Source organism: Eurytemora carolleeae, unplaced genomic scaffold, assembly GCF_000591075.1.
Source record: "Eurytemora carolleeae unplaced genomic scaffold, Eaff_2.0 scaffold1858, whole genome shotgun sequence".
NCBI classification, from domain to species: Eukaryota; Metazoa; Arthropoda; class Copepoda; order Calanoida; family Temoridae; genus Eurytemora; species Eurytemora carolleeae.
Genome location: NW_019397743.1, coordinates 11602 through 30561, shown reverse-complemented (window position 1 = coordinate 30561; position 18960 = coordinate 11602). Strand labels below are relative to the sequence as shown.

The 18960-nt window shown below is 31.5% G+C and overlaps 3 protein-coding genes across 5 annotated transcripts; 2 read left to right on the top strand and 1 right to left on the bottom strand.

The window, feature by feature from the left end:
- On the bottom strand, positions 1 to 17897 carry LOC111715730 (zinc finger Y-chromosomal protein). The gene is made up of 5 exons (XM_023491096.1): positions 17734 to 17897; positions 16062 to 16163; positions 14043 to 15974; positions 1330 to 1431; positions 1 to 1239 (listed from the first exon to the last, which is right to left on the bottom strand). Exons 1-3 carry the CDS (start codon positions 17894 to 17896, stop codon positions 14884 to 14886), a joined length of 1356 nt encoding a protein of 451 aa, XP_023346864.1. The 5' UTR covers position 17897; the 3' UTR covers positions 1 to 1239; positions 1330 to 1431; positions 14043 to 14883.
- Positions 1665 to 9126, top strand: LOC111715732 (zinc finger protein 142-like). Its single transcript, XM_023491101.1, is given in 6 exon segments — positions 1665 to 1925; positions 2486 to 2558; positions 2986 to 3153; positions 4114 to 4253; positions 4384 to 5183; positions 7667 to 9126. Coding segments are annotated over 6 exon segments (1953 nt in total). The 3' UTR covers positions 8178 to 9126.
- LOC111715731 (uncharacterized) lies at positions 6041 to 7687 on the top strand. 3 transcript variants are annotated; one of them, XM_023491098.1, is made up of 3 exons: positions 6041 to 6254; positions 7261 to 7362; positions 7453 to 7687. In XM_023491098.1, the coding sequence occupies exons 1-3, from the start codon at positions 6068 to 6070 to the stop codon at positions 7662 to 7664; spliced, it is 501 nt and encodes a 166-aa protein (XP_023346866.1). In that variant the 5' UTR covers positions 6041 to 6067; the 3' UTR covers positions 7665 to 7687. The 3 variants fall into 3 exon arrangements, with proteins under 3 accessions (XP_023346866.1, XP_023346865.1, XP_023346868.1); XM_023491097.1 differs by having other exon boundaries at positions 6058 to 6254; positions 7450 to 7687; XM_023491100.1 differs by having other exon boundaries at positions 6097 to 6254; positions 7284 to 7362; positions 7450 to 7687.
- Positions 17898 to 18960: the final 1063 nt, after the last annotated feature.

The window sequence follows — 18960 nt, the reverse complement described above, 5'->3', positions numbered from 1 at the left end:
TTATACATATAAGTTTAAAATCTTTTTCTTTAATCTTTTAAATAAAACTTTCAGTTATATAATAAAATTGGGCTAAATATGCTTTCAATCAATAAGGTAAAATATTCGTTAAATATGGCTAAATATAGAGTTAAATAGAAAGTACTTTATAACTTCTGCAGCTTGAAGATGAGGATTGATGATTAGATGTGGATCCAGCTCCTGTTGTAGTTCAAGGTTTGTGTGAGCACTGGGTTCGTCACTCCTCGTTACTTCCTAAATAGGGCTTTAGGTATAGGTTTTACAATGTTTCCTCTTCAGAACAAGATGGAAGGATATTTTCACGGATGGAAACTATTTCTTCTTTTATCTCAAACTCTGCGAGATCTAATTGTTCTTCAATGATCTTTGCCATTCTATCTGAAAAATACATTTTGAGTAAACTAGAAATATTTACAAATTAACAGAGTATCAATAATATAACTATATGAAAAAAACTTTTGATGTTGGATTACAAAAAATGATCTGTTTTCTTAGCTTTCGTAAACAAAGCGAAAAATGGTAAAGGTAAAAAACTATACAAAAAGATTTAACATTAATGAATCTACCTTCAATTTATGTCATGACCAAAACTTAACAAATTAAAATCGTTGATTTTTGAAAAATAAAAATTGTTTTTGGAAAACAGAATCATTTTCCGATTAAAGAAAGGCCAGATAACTCCGTGGTGATTGCTGTAATTGCAAAATAATCACAATGAGGGCAAGGATATCTATCTAACTCTTTCGTGTTTATTCCAAACATGTCTCTTTAGATGAGCTACTCGAGTTGCAACATACTCACAATTAGGACAAGGATATCTAACTTTTTCATGTTTAATTTCAACATGCCTCTTCAGTTTACTTGCTGTAGTTGTAAAATAATCACAGTGAGGACAAAGATACCAAACTCCTGCATGTTTATTTTTAACGTGCCTCTTCAAATGACCTGCTGTAGTTGCAGCATAATTACATTGCAAACAAGGATATCTCACTCCTTCATGTTTACTTTCAACGTGAATCTTCAAAGATCCTGCTGTTATTGCCGCAAACTCACATTGCCAACAAGGATATCTCACTCCTTCATGTTTACTTTCAACATGAGTTTTCAGATGATAAGCTCTGGTTGCAACATACTCACAATCAGAACAATGAAATTCCCCTTTGCTGTTCTTTTTCTTACTTTTCTTAGGCTCTGGTTCAAATACTTCATCCATGTTTTCTTATAAAAAGTTAAAGATAAAACACTAATCAATTTTAATCAATTATTTAACTGTTGATTTGTGTATCAGATGATTAATCATTGAATTACCTGTATGTTCGTTTTCGTGTTTAATGATTAGCTCAGTGTGAAAATCAGGATCAAATACAGATTTATTCTCTACAGTTTCCTGCAGTCCAGTATTCAATACATCTAAACATGAAAAAAGAAGTTACTCAAAATGTTAATTTCCCGCCCCCGTTCCCCCCCTTCGTATCACCCTTGTAAATTATTCTTTTAAGTTTTTCAAGCTAAAAAATTATTCAAAATTCATAAATTTTCCCGATGTGCTCATTTGCTGCATGAAGGAGTCAGATATCCTTGTTTGCAATGTGATTATGCGGCAACTAAAGCAAGTGATTTGAAGAGGCATGTTGAAAATAAACATGCAGGGGGTTTGGTATCCTTGTCCTCATTGTGAGTTTGTTGCAACTACAGCAAGATCTTTGAAGACTCATGTTGAAAGTAAACATGAAGGAGTGAGATATCTCTGTGTTCAATGTGATTATTTTTCAACTACAACAAGTAACCTGAAGACGCATGTGGAAATTAAACATGAAGGAGTTAGATATCCTTGTCCTCATTGTGAGTATGTTGCAACTCTAGCAGCTAATCTGAAGAGACATGTTGAAATTAAACATGAAAGAGTGAGATATCCATGTCCTCATTGTGTGTATGTTGCAACTCTAGCAGCTAATCTGAAGAAACATATTAGGAATAAGCACTAAGGAGTTAGATATCCTTGTCCTCACTGTGAATATATTGCAACTACAGCAAGTAACCTGAAATCACATGTTGAAAATAAACACAAGGAGTGAGATATCCTTGTTTGCAATGTGATTATGCGGCAACTACAGCAGGGTCTTTGAAGAGGCATGTTAGGAATAAACACGAAATAGTTGGATATCCCTGTCCTCACTGTGAGTATATTGCAACTACAGCAAGTATCCTGAAATCACATGTTGAAATTAAACATGATGGTGTGAGATATCCTTGTTTGCAATGTGATTATTTTGTAACTACAGCAGGTGATTTGAAGAGGCACGTTGAAAGGAAACTTAAAGGAGTGAGATATCCTTGCGCTTAATGTGATTATTTTGTAACTACAGCAAGTAACCTGAAGAAACGTGTTGGGAATTAACACGTATGAGTAAGATATCCTTGTCCTCATAGTGAGTATGTTGCAACTTAAGCAAGTATTTTGAAGGTGCATGTTAAAAGTAAACATGAAGGAGTGAGATATCCATGCCCTGAATGTAAGTACGCTGCAACTACAACAGGTGATCTGAAGAGGCATATTAAGAATAAACATGAGCCTTAGATATCTATCTTATTTTAAGCTAGTTCGAAATCAAAATAGGTAAATATGGAGTTACAATTATTGATGTTTTTCATAGTTTTTAAATTAATTCATTATCATATTATTTTTTTTTATTCTATATTCATTATTTTAAACAAGTCTTTGTGAACAAAATCCAATTTTTTATTTAAAAATTAAATTTGTATAAGAGAAATATTTGATAAGTTTGATTGTACTCTGTAGTATTTTTGCCTTGGTTTTTTTTTATAAAGTTTAGCAATAAAATTTGTTGTGTTGTTCTCAATTATTTATAATCCAAATCTTTGAATTTTTTTTTGTCACATAAAAATATTATTGTTAATCTGTTACTTTGTACATTTTGTTTGGACGCTGAATGTATTTTTCAGATAAAATGGCAGAGATTATAAAAGAAGACTTAAACATTGAAGATTTTGAGACAAAAGAAGAGTTAATTTCCTTCAAGGAACCAATCCTTCCCTCCTCTACTGTAGAGGATACATATACTGTTAATCTACATAAAGATGGTATAAAGATGGAGAATACAGAAATACAAGGTAAACTTGATCATTTCACCGATTTAATTCAATTTAATTTAATTTAATTTATTCTGATTGAGCTACATAACCCCCCCCCCCTCTCTTCCTAATACTTTCACCCTACCTATTTGACGAAACACCTCCAACTATTTAATTTCAAAATTATGTCATACAATAACATCCGGTTTGCTTTATTGTGTGCTTTAATAATAGGTATATATCTATCTATATCTTTCTACAACCTTTTTATACTTCTGGAATCTTGATATTAATAGTAAATATAACCATATCTTCCCAGCTGAGGTTGGGTAATTTTCTTCTGTTGTATTTTGAGTTTATAAGTAAAGTAGCAACCAAGCAGAATACATTTAATGATTTTTGGCGGATTTTCTTTTTACCTTCTCCAGCATTTTGAATGCTAATTTCTGATAAGTAAATTTCAAATTTTCTTAAAAAATTATTTCATTTTCGTAAAAAAAAACAAGGTTGTTTCCTTAAAAGGTTTTAAAAATCAACATATTTATTTTATTTCTCTGAGAAAAGGTTCCCATACATCAGTAAACATGAAATATAGGATAAAGGTTATTGGAACTTTTGTATGATAAATAAACATGAAAATTTTACAAAATATCCAAATATATTAAAGTGAAGCGCAAATGAGCACATCGGGAAAATTTATGTATTTTGAATAATTTTTTAGCTTGAAAAACTTCAAAGAATAATTTACAAGGGTGATACGAAGGGGGTGGGGGTATTAACATATTGAGTAAACTTCTTTGTTATGTTTATATGTATTGAATACTGGACTACAGGATACTGATGAGAATAAACCTGTATTTGATCCTGATTTTCACAGTGAGCTATTCATTATAAATGAAAACGAACATACAGGTAAATTAATGATTCATCATCTGATTCACAAATAAACAGTTAAATAATTGATTAAAATTCAATAGTATTTCATCTTTAACTTTTCAGGAGAAAACATGGATGAAGTACTTGAACCAGAGCCTAAGAAAAGTAAGAGAAGTAATTTGGAATTTCCTTGTAATGATTGTGAGTTTGTTGCAACCAGAGGTTATCAACTGAAAACTCATATTAAAAATAAGCATAAAGGGGTGAGATATCCTTGCTCGCAATGTGATTATGCTGCAACTACAGCAAGTAACCTGAAGAAACATGTTGAAATTAAACATGAAGGAGTGAGATATTTTTGTTTGAAATGTGATTTTGCTGCATCTGCAACAGGTCAGTCATTTGAAGATTCATGTTGAAAGTAAACATGAAGAGGTGAGATATTCTTGTTGGCAATGTGAATATGCGGCAACTACAGCAAGTTCTTTGAAGATTCATGTTGAATGTAAACATGAACGAGTGGAATATCTTTGTTTGGAATGTGAGTATATTGCCACTCAACTATGTCATCTAAAGACTCATGTTAAAAATAGACATGACGGAGTGAGATATCCTTGTTCTCAATGTGATTATTTTGCAACTACAGCAAGTAACCTGAAGACACATGTTGAAATTAAACATGAAAGAGTGAGATATCCTTGTTTGCAATGTGATTACGCGGCAATTAGAGCAAGTGAATTGAAGAGGCACGTTGAATATAAACATGAAGGAGTAAGATATCCTTGCTCGCAATGTGATTTTGCTGCAACTACAGAAAGATCTTTGAAGACTCATTTTGAAAGTAAACATGAAGGAGTGTGATATCCCTGTGTTCAATGTGATTATTTTGCAACTCAAGCAAGCAACCTGAAGACACATGTTGAAAGTAAACATGAAGGTGCGAGGTATCCTTGTCCTTACTGTGAGTATGTTGTAACGCAAGCAAGTAGTCTGAAGAGCCATGTTAAAAGTAAACATGAAGGTGTGAGGTATCCTTGTTCTCACTGTGATTATGTTGCAACTCAAGCAAGTAACCTGAAGAAACATGTTGAAAGTAAACATGAAGGTGTGAGGTATCCTTGTTCTCACTGTGACTATGTTTCAACTACAGTACAGAATCTGAAGAGTCACTTTAAGAAAAAGCATGGGCGTTAATGGGTTGTATTCAAAAATACCATTTTTGGTAATTATAAAGCGATTCTGCACTTGATTTTTTCATAATATATTCTCGACATTTTTAATATGTTTATTAGAACTGTTCTTGAATATGTTTAAAGTTTTAGACTCTTTTATATGCCAGGGTGGGGTGGGGGTTACAATTCAACTTCTAGCAAGAATATACTCCCCTGTTTTATACTTAAGCATATAATATCTAATTCTTTTGAAGAATAAATATTATTAATGTTATTAATTCTATTCTAATTAGTCATTTCAAGAATAAGCATGAACCTTAGTTATCTTTGTTTTCCAAGTTAGATTGTAATCAAAATTATAAGACAAATCAATTCAATAATTGTTTTCTCAGTTTTAAATATTACCTAATTTAGATCCTCAGTTATACTAAGCATTATATTTTCCCCTTATTAATATTTTACAGATGCCTTTTATATTTTTTGAATCATTTAGTTTCTTTTATCTGAAGAAGATCATTCTGATTTCTAAGAATATTTCTATTTTCTTGAATAACAATTATGAAGAGATATTAAATTTGTCAATATCTAAGTCATTTATAAGGTTGTTCAAAAACTATTAGACATTAGTCACAACAAAGATTTTAAAGCTAACTAGATATTTCATTTAGCGTTGATGTATTGTTATTATTTCTTTTTTATATAAGTTTATGAAAATTAAATTGTAATTTTCTAAAGTAAAAACATTAAAGATCTATAAATCTTTGAATTTTCATGCTGTAATGGGAAATGGTGCGCTTGGTAACAACTATTAAGGGTTTTGCCTTAAAAAAAAACTTTAAAAATAGTAAATCTTCAAATAATAATTGTTATAAAGTAATTATTATTGTTAGTAACTATTTCTATTTATGTTAAACGTATTTTCAGATAGAATGGCAGAAATTATGAAAAAAGACATAGATTTAGAAGAATTTGAGATAAAAGAAGAGTTAATTTCCAAAAATGAAGAAATCCTTCCCTCCTCTATTGTAAAGAATACATGTACTGTTAATCTATATAAAAATGGTGTTAAGATTGATAAAACAGAAATACAAGGTAAACCTAATGGTTTTATTAAATAACAACCTTATCAGGATTCTGAATATTAATAGTGTAAATAAAACATCAAGTACAAATCTTCCAAGCTAAGGTTGGGTAATTTTCATGTGTTGTCTCTTTTATAAGTGAAGTAGCAACATACAAACACAACTTTTAACAGATTTTCTTTTCATTTTTTCCCGCATTTTTAATACCGGTTTCTGAGAAGTACATTTCTATTTCCAAGAGTGGAAACTATAGAACTTTTGTATAAAAATATTTCATTTTCGTAAAAAAACGTAAAATATGGTTGTTTCCTTTAAAGGTTTAAGCAATCAACATATTTTTTCAATACTTGGTTAAAACGTGTTCATAAATGAATATATAACCTATAATAACTATATTATTATGCAGACAGGAAAATATATGTATAGAATAAACATGTATTTCATACTAATTTACATACATCATTTAACATCATTAAACATGAAATACAGGATTCAGGTTATTGAAAATTTTGAATAATAAATAAACATGAAAATTTAGCAAAATTTCAATATATTACGAAGGTAACCGTAACATGGAAAAAGGAAGGAAAGTGGAAAAAATGTTTAAAGGGTAATATAATAATTGAGCCCCTTAAAAAAATGAAAGTGAAGAGCAAATGAGCAAATCGGGAAAATTTATGAATTTTGAATCATTTTTTAGCTTGAGAAACTTCAAAGAATAATTTATGAAATTTTTTGTTTTAAAAAGCTTCAAAGAATAATTAACAAGGGTGATACGAAGGGGGCGGGGTATTAACATATTAAGTAAACTTTTTTTTTTTATGTTTAGATGTATTGAATACTGGACTGCAGGAAACTGTAGAGAATAAACCTGTATAAATCTGTATTTGATCCTGATTTTTGAATAATTTTTTAGCTTGAAAAACTTCAAAGAATAATTAACAAGGGTGATACGAAGGGGGGGGAAAGGGGGCGGGGTATTAACATATTAAGTAAACTTCTATATTTATGTTTAGATGTATTGAATACTGTAATACAGGATACTGTAGAGAATAAACCTGTATTTGATCCTGATTTTCACACTGAGCTAATCATTAAACACGAAAACGAACATACAGGTAATTCAATGATTAACCATCTAATACACAAATCAACAGTTAAATAATTGATTAAAATTGAATAGTATTTTATCTTTAACTTTTTAGGAGAAAACATGGATGAAGTATTTGAACCAGAGCCTAAGAAAAGTAAGAAAAAGAACAGCAAAGGGGAATTTCATTGTTTTGATTGTGAGTATGTTGCAACCAGAGCTTATCATCTGAAAACTCATGTTGAAAGTAAACATGAAGGAGTGAGATATCCTTGTTGGCAATGTGAGTTTGCGGCAACAACAGCAGGATCTTTGAAGATTCACGTTTAAAGTAAACATGAAGGAGTGGGATATCCTTGTTGGCAATGTGAGTTTGCAACAACGACAGCAGGATCTTTGAAGATTCATGAAGGAATCAGATATCCTTGTTTGCAATGTAATTATGCTGCAACTACAGCAAGTCTCTTGAAGAAACATGTTAAAAGTAAACATGAAGGTGTGAGATATCCTTGTTTGCAATGTGAATTTGCGGCAACTACAGCAGGATCTTTGAAGATTCACGTTGAAAGTAAACATGAAGGAGTTAGATATCCTTGTTTGCAATGTAATTATGCTGCAACTACAGCAGGTCATTTGAAGAGGCACGTTGAAAATAAACATGCAGGAGTTTGGTATCTTTGTCCTCACTGTGATTATTTTGCAACTACAGCAAGTAACCTAAAGAGGCATGTTGAAATTAAACATGAAATAGTTAGATATCCTTGTCCTAATTGTGAGTATGTTGCAACTCGATTAGCTCATCTAAAGAGACATGTTTGGAATAAACACGAAATAGTTAGATAGATATCCTTGCCCTCATTGTGATTATTTTGCAATTACAGCAATCACCACGGAGTTATCTGGCCTTTCTTCAATCGGAAAATGATTCTGTTTTCCAAGAACAATTTTTATTTTTCAAAAATCAACGATTTTAATTTGTTAAGTTTTGGTCATGACATAAATTGAAGGTAGATTCATTAATGTTAAATCTTTTTGTATAGTTTTTTGCCTTTACCGTTTTTCGCTTTGTTTACGAAAGCTAAGAAAACAGATCATTTTTTTGTAATCCAAAATCAAAAGTTTTTTTCATATAGTTATATTATTGATACTCTGTTAATTTGTAAATATTTCTAGTTTACTCAAAATGTATTTTTCAGATAGAATGGCAAAGATCATTGAAGAACAATTAGATCTCGCAGAGTTTGAGATAAAAGAAGAAATAGTTTCCATCCGTGAAAATATCCTTCCATCTTGTTCTGAAGAGGAAACATTGTAAAACCTATACCTTAAGCCCTATTTAGGAAGTAACGAGGAGTGACGAACCCAGTGCTCACACAAACCTTGAACTACAACAGGAGCTGGATCCACATCTAATCATCAATCCTCATCTTCAAGCTGCAGAAGTTATAAAGTACTTTCTATTTAACTCTATATTTAGCCATGTTTAACGAATATTTTACCTTGTTGATTGAAAGCATATTTAGCCTAATTTTATTATATAACTGAAAGTTTTATCTAAAAAATTAAAGAAAACAGATTTTAAACTTATATATATATGAAAGGAAGCACGTGCAATACCATCAATCTTAAAATGTAACCATGTATGTGTGTAAACATATTTACTCAAAAACATTCATTAAAAATATTTAACTAGAGGTCTTTTTCAGACCAAAAAATATGGTCATGTTTGAATGCAAATCCGAATAAATTCTCTACGATATAAACAAAAGGTTTGAGAAATATTATAATACTGTACATTGACAAATAAACGCAGCAAATTATATCAAAAATCAAGACGACATTCAAGACGTCCTGCATACTGTCATGTTTCGTGGGACACCCTGTATCTACAGCCTTAATTTGTAAGAGAATGTTATGTTTATCCTTATTTTCCTCCGACTCTTGGCCGAATCATTCAATGTTCTTTTAGATTTCCTAAATTTCATATTACGGTGTATCATTGCACATGTCATGCTAACTCTGAGACCCACGTACTCATCAGGGAGGCGGAGGGTTTCAGGGAGGGGTGGTTTCCTGGTAACATTCGTGTTATTGGGATGTCATAATAGATAGATGTTTTGTAGAGGGAGAGGGGGGGGGTGTAAGGTGTCTTTGTTTGACTGATGCTGATGAAATATTAAAATTTGAAGTTTTAATGAAAACAAGCCTATAAATCTAATGTTTTTCATCTTTCTTATTTTTTATTTTATTTTTGATTTTCCCTTTATTTAATTCTATAAAAGATTTAAACCCCTTTAATAAAGTTTTTGTTAATGAATGCAACTAGGAAATTTATTAAGAAATACCTGGATTTGCAACTAAATTATTAATAAGATGCCTGCAATAAAAATAGGTTACAAACATGACATTAGACAGATGCGACTTAAGACATATGACATAAAAAAAACTCCAGTAAAAAATGTCTTCTAAATTATGATGTTCTTTATACATGGAATGCAAATTTAATTTAATCACAAGGAAATCTTTTTATTTGTCATTAATTCTATAGAAAATAATATGTTCTTAATGCGAATATTTTGCGACAACAACAAGGAATCTGAACAGACATGTTGAAACAAACATAAAAGAGAGATATCCTTGTTTGCAATGTAATTAAGCTGCAACTACAGCAAGCGATTTGAAGAGGCACATTAAAAACAATCATGAAGGAGTGAGATATCTTTGTGCTCAATGTAATTATTTATCAATTACAGCAAGTTACTTGAAGACACATGTTGCATTTAAACATGAAGGAGTGAGATATCCTTGTTTTCAATGTGATAATGCTGCAACCACAGCAGGTGATTTTAAGAGGCACGTTGAAAACAAGCCTGAAGAAGTGAGATATCTTTGTTCTCAATGTGATTATTTTGCAACTACAGCAAGTAACCTGAAGAAATGTGTTGTAAATAGACATGAAGGGGTAAGATATCATTGCCCTCATTGTGAGTATATTGCAACTAGAGTAAGTGATTTGAAGAGGCACGTTAATTATAAACATGAAGGAGTGAGATATCCTTGCTCGCAATGTGATTATGCTGCAACTACAGCAAGTAACCTGAAGACGCATGTTGGGAATAAACACGAAGGAGTAAGATAAAGAAGCATATTATTTACCAGCCGAGATACCAGGGAAAAAATTTAGAATATATTTTCACAATCAAGAAAATGAAACCCAAATTAAGCTTTTAGTGAAACATCAAAATGCATATTAAATTTTTTTTCAAAGAGAATGTAAAATGGAGTGGAACTAGGACGATTTAATTAACAAGCCTTAAATGCATGTAAATGAATTTATTTGTATACATGAGTTGAAATGTTTTTGTTTTTTTAATTGGTCTCTAACCAGGGATAAAAAATTTAGAGAGGGTTGATTAGCACCCGGCCCGGCGTGGGTCCGGTGTTCAGGGAGCACCGAACCCATGCATTAAATGCATTTTTGCATTTTTTTCTTTTTTTTAGTTTTCTCATGGTTGTAAACCAGTCAAATGTAAATTCAAGTATGGGGACGGTGCTTCTTTGCATCATTCTCAAAGAAAGCGGCTGGTCCGCCCTCAAAAAGTTTTTAATAAAAATCCTATTTTTTTTGTTTTAATTGTAGCTTTTATAAAGAGGGGGGGGATAAAACGTATTACTCTCCTGAAAATTTAAACAGTGTTTGAAAATAACTTAGAATTGTCGTAGGAGGCTGTTTTTTTGCATGCAAACTGAGAATTATGTATTTTACAAGCATTTTTTTGTTTGGAAGGAATCTGAGCACAAGAGCGCCCGCGAGCGCTTAGTGCGTTTGAACAAATATTTTTAGTATTCCAGATCAATTGCACTAATGATCATTTGTACTAAAATATTCCTGGCGGGAAAATAAAATTTTAGTCCAATTGAACACAGAAAACCCGATTTTTATTCATTTGCACTAATTTGTTTGATGGCTGACTTTAGTGCAAAAGTACGTTAGTTCAATCGGACATTAATTAATTTAATTAAATGAAGCATTTAATAGTTCAAATGAGAAAAAGTAGTTCGAATGAGCAAATCAAATTAACTAAATAGTTATGAGCCAAAAAAATAGTTCAAATGAACCAAAAAATAGTTCAAATGAACCAAAAAATAGTTCAAATGAACAAAAAAATAGTTCAAATGAGCAAAAAAATAGTTCAAATGGGCAAAAAAACAGTTCAAATAAACAATAAAAATATTTTCAAATGAATTTAAAAAATAGTTCAAATGAGCAACCATTTTTTTTAGCTCATTTGAACTAGATATTTTTGTTCAATTGAATTAATTTTTTGGACCCATCCCCTTCCCCCCTCCCCCGCCTATCATTTTTGTACATGGCCTAAATTTTAACTATTTTCAACAAAAAATATTCATTTTGTATTATTTTATGGTTAGGTTAGGTTAAAACACTTTCAGGGCCAAGCACTGCAGCTAGAACAAACTATGGGGGCTGAGTGCTGCGGCTAGGACAGGCTAGGGGGCTGAGCGCTGTGGCTAGGTCAGGCTAGCGAGCCGGGCCTTCAGCCAAATGACCAATGATATTAATTATTGGTCAACTATTTACTGGCTTATTTGAACTATGTTATGGCTCATATAAACTATTTTTTTCTCATTTAAACTTTTTTTTTGCTTATTTGAACTATGTTTTGTGCGCATTTGAGTTATTATTTTGCTTATTGGAACTATTTTTGGCTTATTTGAACTATGTTTGGCTCAATCAAACTATTTTTACAAAAAAACTTTAAAAATAGTAAATCTTCAAATAATATCTGTCAAACAGTAAATATTATTGTTAGTAACTATTTCTATTTTATGTTAAATGCATTTTCAGATAGAATGGCAAAAATTATGAAAGAAGAAATAGATTTAGAAGAATTTGAGATAAAAGAAGAGTTAATTTCCGAAAATGAAGAAATCCTTCCCCCCTCTACTGTAAAGGATACATGTACTGTTAATCTACATAAAGATGTTATTAAGATTGATAAAACAGAAATACAAGGTAAACCTAATGGTTTTATTAAATAACAACCTCATCAGACTTCTGAATATTAATAGTGTAAACAAAACCTGAAGTACAAATCTTCCAAGCTAAGGTTGGGGGATGTGACCGTAACATGGAAAAAGGAAGGAAAGTGGAAAAAATGTTTAAAGGGTAATATAATAATTGAGCCCATTAAAAAAATTAAAGTGAAGAGCAAATGAGCAAATCGGGAAAATTTATGAATTTTGAATCATTTTTTAGCTTGAGAAACTTCAAAGAATAATTTATGAAATTTTTTGTTTTAAAAAACTTCAAAGAATAATTAACAAGGGTGATACGAAAGGGGCGAAAGGGGGCGGGGTATTAAAATATTGAGTAAACTTCTGTATTTATGTTTAGATGTATTAAATACTGTAATACAGGATACTGAAGAGAATAAACCTGTATTTGATCCTGATTTTCACACTGAGCTAATCATTAAACATGAAAACGAGGATATAGGTAATTCAATAATTTATCATCTAATACGCAAATTAACAGTTAATTAATTAATTTAAATTTAATAGTATTTTATCTTCAATTTTTCAGGAGAAAACATGCATCAAGTATTTGAACCACAGCCTAAGAAAAGTAAGAAAAAGAACAGCAAAGGGGAATTTCCTTGTTTTGATTGTGAGTATGTTGCAACCAGAGCTTATCATCTGAAAACTCATGTTGAAAGTAAACATGAAGGAGTGAGATATCCTTGTTTGCAATGTGAATATGCGGCAACTACAGCAGGTGATTTGAAGAGGCACGTTGAAAGTAAACATGAAGGAGTTAGATATCCCTGTGCTCAATGTAATTATTTAACAACTACAGCAAGTTACTTGAAGACGCATGTTGCATTTAAACATGAAGGAGTGGGATATCCTTGTTTGCAATGTGATCTTGCTGCAACTACTGAAAAATCTAACAAAACTTGTTCTGATTGCAGGAACACCGGACAAAAGAAGATCTTCCTGAATGATATTTTATCAATTCATTTTAAATAGAAAATCTGTTTATTTGATATTTGCATATATCTTGTTTATGCACAGACTAATATTATCCTATACAGGATGATTGCTGCCAACTCTGTGTTTGATTCTTTCTGGATAAATGGGGAAAGATTTCAATCACAGCTATAGCTAGAACTCTACTCAACAGAGCTACGCCTACTCTTGAATCTCTTGAAGACCATTGTTCAGTGTCCAAGCTATATAAAGTTCAACTAAACTTCAAGAGAAGCTAAAACTAATGAAGAGCCAAAACTGCAGGAAATAAAAGAGCACTGAACTAAACCTGGAAAAGCCCACAAGTGAGTATTTCTTTTATAAGTATTTGGAGAATTTAAACATGATGAAACTTCTACTGAGAAAGAAATGAAAATTATAAAGCAAGAAACTAAAGTTCAATTGAAAGCAAATGAAGATTGTCTAATACAAACAATTGCACAAAGCTTATTTTGGAGAAAATATTCATTTTTGTAATTATAATTTTATAAAACTAATGTGATTATTTTTCAGTTTTCCACCACTTTGGATGCTGTAAGAAGAATTGCTCAATAAATGCTAAATACAGCGTTGACTTTTAAATGTGCGTGTGTAAAAAGGCTAGAAATTCTAGAAATTCCTTTATAAATTGTATTTCTGTATTCTCCAACTTTATACCATCTTTATGTAGATTAACAGCATATGTATCCTCTACAGTAGAGGAGGGAAGGATTTCTTCCTTGATGGAAATTAACTCTTCTTTTGTCTCAAAATCTTCAATGTTTAAGTCTTCTTTCATAATCTCTGCCATTTTATCTGAAAAATACATTCAGCGTCCAAACAAAATGTACAAAGTAACAGATTAACAATGATATTTTTATGTGACAAAAAAAAATTCAAAGATTTGGATTATAAATAATTGAGAACATTACAACAAAACTTTTTGCTAAACTTTATTAAAAAAACCAAGGCAAAAATACTAGGGAGTACAATCAAACTTATCAAATATTTCTCTTCCACAAATTTAATTTTTAAATAAAAAATTGGATTTTGTTCACTAAGACTTGTTTAAAATAATGAATATAGAATAAAAAAGATATATATTTAATGAATTAATTTACAAAACTATGAAAAACATCAATAATTGTGACTCCACTCCATATTTACCTATTTTGATTTCGAACTATCTTAAAATGAGATAGATATCTAAGGCTCATGTTTATTCTTAATATGCCTCTTCAGATCACCTGTTGTAGTTGCAGCATACTTACATTCAAGGCATGGATATCTCACTCCTTCATGTTTACTTTTAACATGCACCTTCAAAATACTTGCTTGAGTTGCAACATACTCAGAATGAGGATAAGGATATCTTACTCATACGTGTTTATTCCCAACATGTTTCTTCAGGTTACTTGCTGTAGTTACAAAATAATCACATTAAGCGCAAGGATATCTCACTCCTTTAAGTTTCCTTTCAACGTGCCTCTTCAAATCACCTGCTGTAGTTACAAAATAATCACATTGCAGGATATCTCACTCCTTCATGTTTAATTTCAACATGTGATTTCAGGATACTTTCTGTAGTTGTTATATACTCACAGTGAGGACAAGGATATCCAACTCTTTCGTGCTTATTCCTAACATGCCTCTTCAAAGACCCTGCTGTAGTTGCCGCATAATCACATTGCAAACAAGAATATCTCACTCCTTCGTGTTTATTTTCAACATGTGATTTCAGGTTACTTGCTGTAGTTGCAATATATTCACAGTGAGGACAAGGATATCTAACTCTTTCATGGTTAATTTCAACATGTCTCTTCAGATTAGCTGCTAGAGTTGCAACATACACACAATGAGGACAAGGATATCTAACTCTTTCGTGTTTATTTTCAAAATGTTTCTTCAGATGAGCTGCTTGAGTTGCAACATACTCACAATGAGGACAAGGATATCTAACTCCTTCATGTTTACTTTCAACATGAGTCTTCAAAGATCTTGCTGTAGTTGCAACATACACACAATGAGGACAAGGATATCTAACTCCTTCATGTTTAATTTCCACATGCATCTTCAGGTTACTTGCTTTAGTTGCAAAATAATCACAGTGAGGACAAGGATACCTAACCCCTGCATGTTTATTTTCAACATGCCTCTTCAAATCACTTGCTTTAGTTGCCGCATAATCACATTGCAAACAAGGATATCTCACTCCTTCATGTTTGTTTTCAACGTGCCTCTTCAAACCACCTACTGTAGTTGCAGCATGATCACATTGCAAACAAGGATATCTCACTCCTTCATGTTTAATTGCAACATGCGTCTTCAAGTTACTTGCTGTAGTTGATAAATAATTACATTGAGCACAGGGATATCTAACTCCTTCATGTTTACTTTCAACGTGAATCTTCAACTGACCTGCTGTAGTTGCCGCATATTCACATTGCAAACAAGGATATCTCACTCCTTCATGTTTACTTTCAACATGAGTTTTCAGATGATAAGCTCTGGTTGCAACATACTCACAATCAAAACAAGGAAATTCCCCTTTGCTGTTCTTTTTCTTACTTTTCTTAGGCTGTGGTTCAAATACTTGATGCATGTTTTCTCCTGAAAAATTGAAGATAAAATACTATTAAATTTAATTTAATTAATTAACTGTTAATTTGCGTATTAGATGATAAATTATTGAATTACCTATATCCTCGTTTTCATGTTTAATGATTAGCTCAGTGTGAAAATAAGGATCAAATACAGGTTTATTCTCTTCAGTATCCTGTATTACAGTATTCAATACATCTAAACATAAAAAAAAAAGTTTACTTAATATGTTAATACCCCGCCCCCTTCGTATCACCCTTGTTAATTATTCTTTGAAGCTTTTTAAAACAAAAAATTTCATAAATTATTCTTTGAAGTTTCTCAAGCTAAAAAATGATTCAAAATTCATAAATTTTCCCGATTTGCTCATTTGCTCTTCACTTTTTGACGACGTGTGTGTTTCTTAGAATTCAATTCTGGAAAAACTTGTTTTGGAATGTCTTTCTATTGGTCACTTTTACATAATTGACCAATGACAGTTAAGAAGAGTTCAAATCTCACAATTTTCTCGACAATTTTGGTTTAGGACATTCATATTTCCTAAAAGTGGATTCTTCAGGCATTGGTTACTTTCTTCCATTATTTTATATGAGATCAAAAAGATTTCAGAAATTTGATTACAAAATTTAAGAATATAATTCATACTTGATTAGGCAAAGCTTTTAAGGGTCACTTAAGGGTCACCTAACCTAACCTAACCTCCCCTTTATCCATACCCTTTTTATGCCCCCCCCTTTTCTAGAAGGCCCTAATTGCCCCTGCGAAGCAGACCTCCCCTCCCTTTGTATCTATACCCTTTTTACCCCCCTTTTCTAGAAGGCCCTAATTGCCCCTACCAACCAGGCCTCCCCTCCCTTGTTGTCCTCAGCGCAGATGCCCTTTTCCCCCCCTATCAAACCCTATATAAAGGCCCCTTCGACCACCGCCAAGGCAGTGTCTGAAATGGTTTTTAGTCCGAACGCCAGATCAGTGTGTGACCAATTTTTCAGCCGGAAAATTAAGGATAGCTCATTCAAATTCAAGGGTAAACAGTTATTTTATTTTATATCTTTAGTTTCCCCCTCCTTGCCCCCCTTTTGAATTCTTGGCCTTTTTATTATATTATTATTATGTTCATGAAAGGGTATCTATTTAGTTTTAGTGTATTAAGTACTTTTTAGCTTTTCTATTCTGTTATAACCACCAAATTGTATTCAATAAATAAGGTAAGTATTATTTTTAACTTTGGTAGGTTAATAGTTTAAGCTTAGGTAGTCTCGCGTACAGGAAGTTTTTTAGAAAATTGTTAGATTTCGTTAATACCATAATTAGATTGAATATCCTTACAAAATAGTTTAAATGTCAATATAGATGTATGTAAATTAATATAAAATACATGTTTATTCTATACGTACATTTTCCTGTCTGCATAATAATATAGTTTATATAGGGTATATATTCTTTTATGAACATGTGTTACCCAAGTATTGAAAAAATATGTTGACTGCTTTTTTACGTTTTTTACGAAAATGAAATATTTTTTTTACAAAAGTTCAAGAACTCTTGGAAATAGAAATATACTTCTCAGAAACTGGTATTAAAATGCGGGAAAAGGTGAAAAGAAAATCTGTTAAAAGTAGTGTTTGTATTTTGCTACTTTACTTATAAAAGAGACAACAGATGAAAATTACCCAACCTTAGCTTGGAAGATTTGTACTTCAGTTTTTATTTACACTATTAATATTCAGAAGTCTGATAAGGTTGTTATTTAATGAAACCATTAGGTTACCTTGTATTTCTGTTTTATCAATCTTAATAACATCTTTATGTAGATTAACAGTACATGTATCCTTTACAGTAGAGGGGGGAGGGATTTCTTCATTTTTGGATATTAACTCTTCTTTTATCTCAAATTCTTCTAAATCTATTTCTTCTTTTATAATAACTGCCATTCTATCTGAAAATATGTTTAATATAAAATAGAAATATTTACAGTATGAATTTTTACGATATTTTGTTTATCTCTTTTTTATCTCAATTTCTTCTCTATTTTATTCTTCTTAAATCATTTCTGCCATTTGTCATGCATGAACAAAGAGAAAATAATCACAATAAATAAATAAATGAAAAAATGTTATTAAAAGGTTAATTTAATCAAAACAATAATTAATAAAAATAGTAGACAATAAATTGAAACATTGATCCATTGTGCTTTAATTTCAAACAGCTGAGTCAGATCAGCTGATTTATAAAAGATGCCATAAACAGCTGATTTATTCCTTGATAAAAGACGACATTTACAATTCTGTATTTCAAGGGTGGTTATTATTCGACCTACGCAAATCCGCTATACTACAGATTCGACCTACTAGCATGTGGTTTTACAGTTTCTATATGGATTTGTGGCCACAGCCCCCGGCCCCCTAGCCTGTCACTCCTAGCCTTGGTGCTCGGCCCCCTAGGATGTCCTAGACGCATGCCATCGGCCCACTGTCTTAACCTAACCTAACCCTAAAAAAATACAAAAATAAACACCTGGCGTAGGTCCGATATTGCAGTAGGTCGGAAAGTTAGTAGGTCATAAGTTCAGTAGGGCCGGGATGTTACGCATAGACGATGTACAATACCTTTACAGGCCGGATATAAGATAAGGATGAAGGTGACATTCCATAGTTCAGATTATTACTGGCAAATATCCTGGATTTGTCAAAATTTCATTATGCAAGGCCTTTTACAAATAAAATTTTTTAAGTATTAAGCATCAGGCTTTGTTTAAATGAATCACGTTTATGTTTTTGAGCATATTTTGAGCATATTTTGAGCATATTTTGAGCATATTTTGAGCATATTGAGCATATTTTGAGCATATTTTGAATTTCAAAACAAATTTATGAAACTCTCTGTTTACAATTCAAGATCTTATTTGGCGGGAAAAAAATAGAGTTTTTGCCACAAACTCAAATTTTCTAATCCCTATTTCTTTTCAACCTGATGAAGTAAACCTTAGATATTTCAA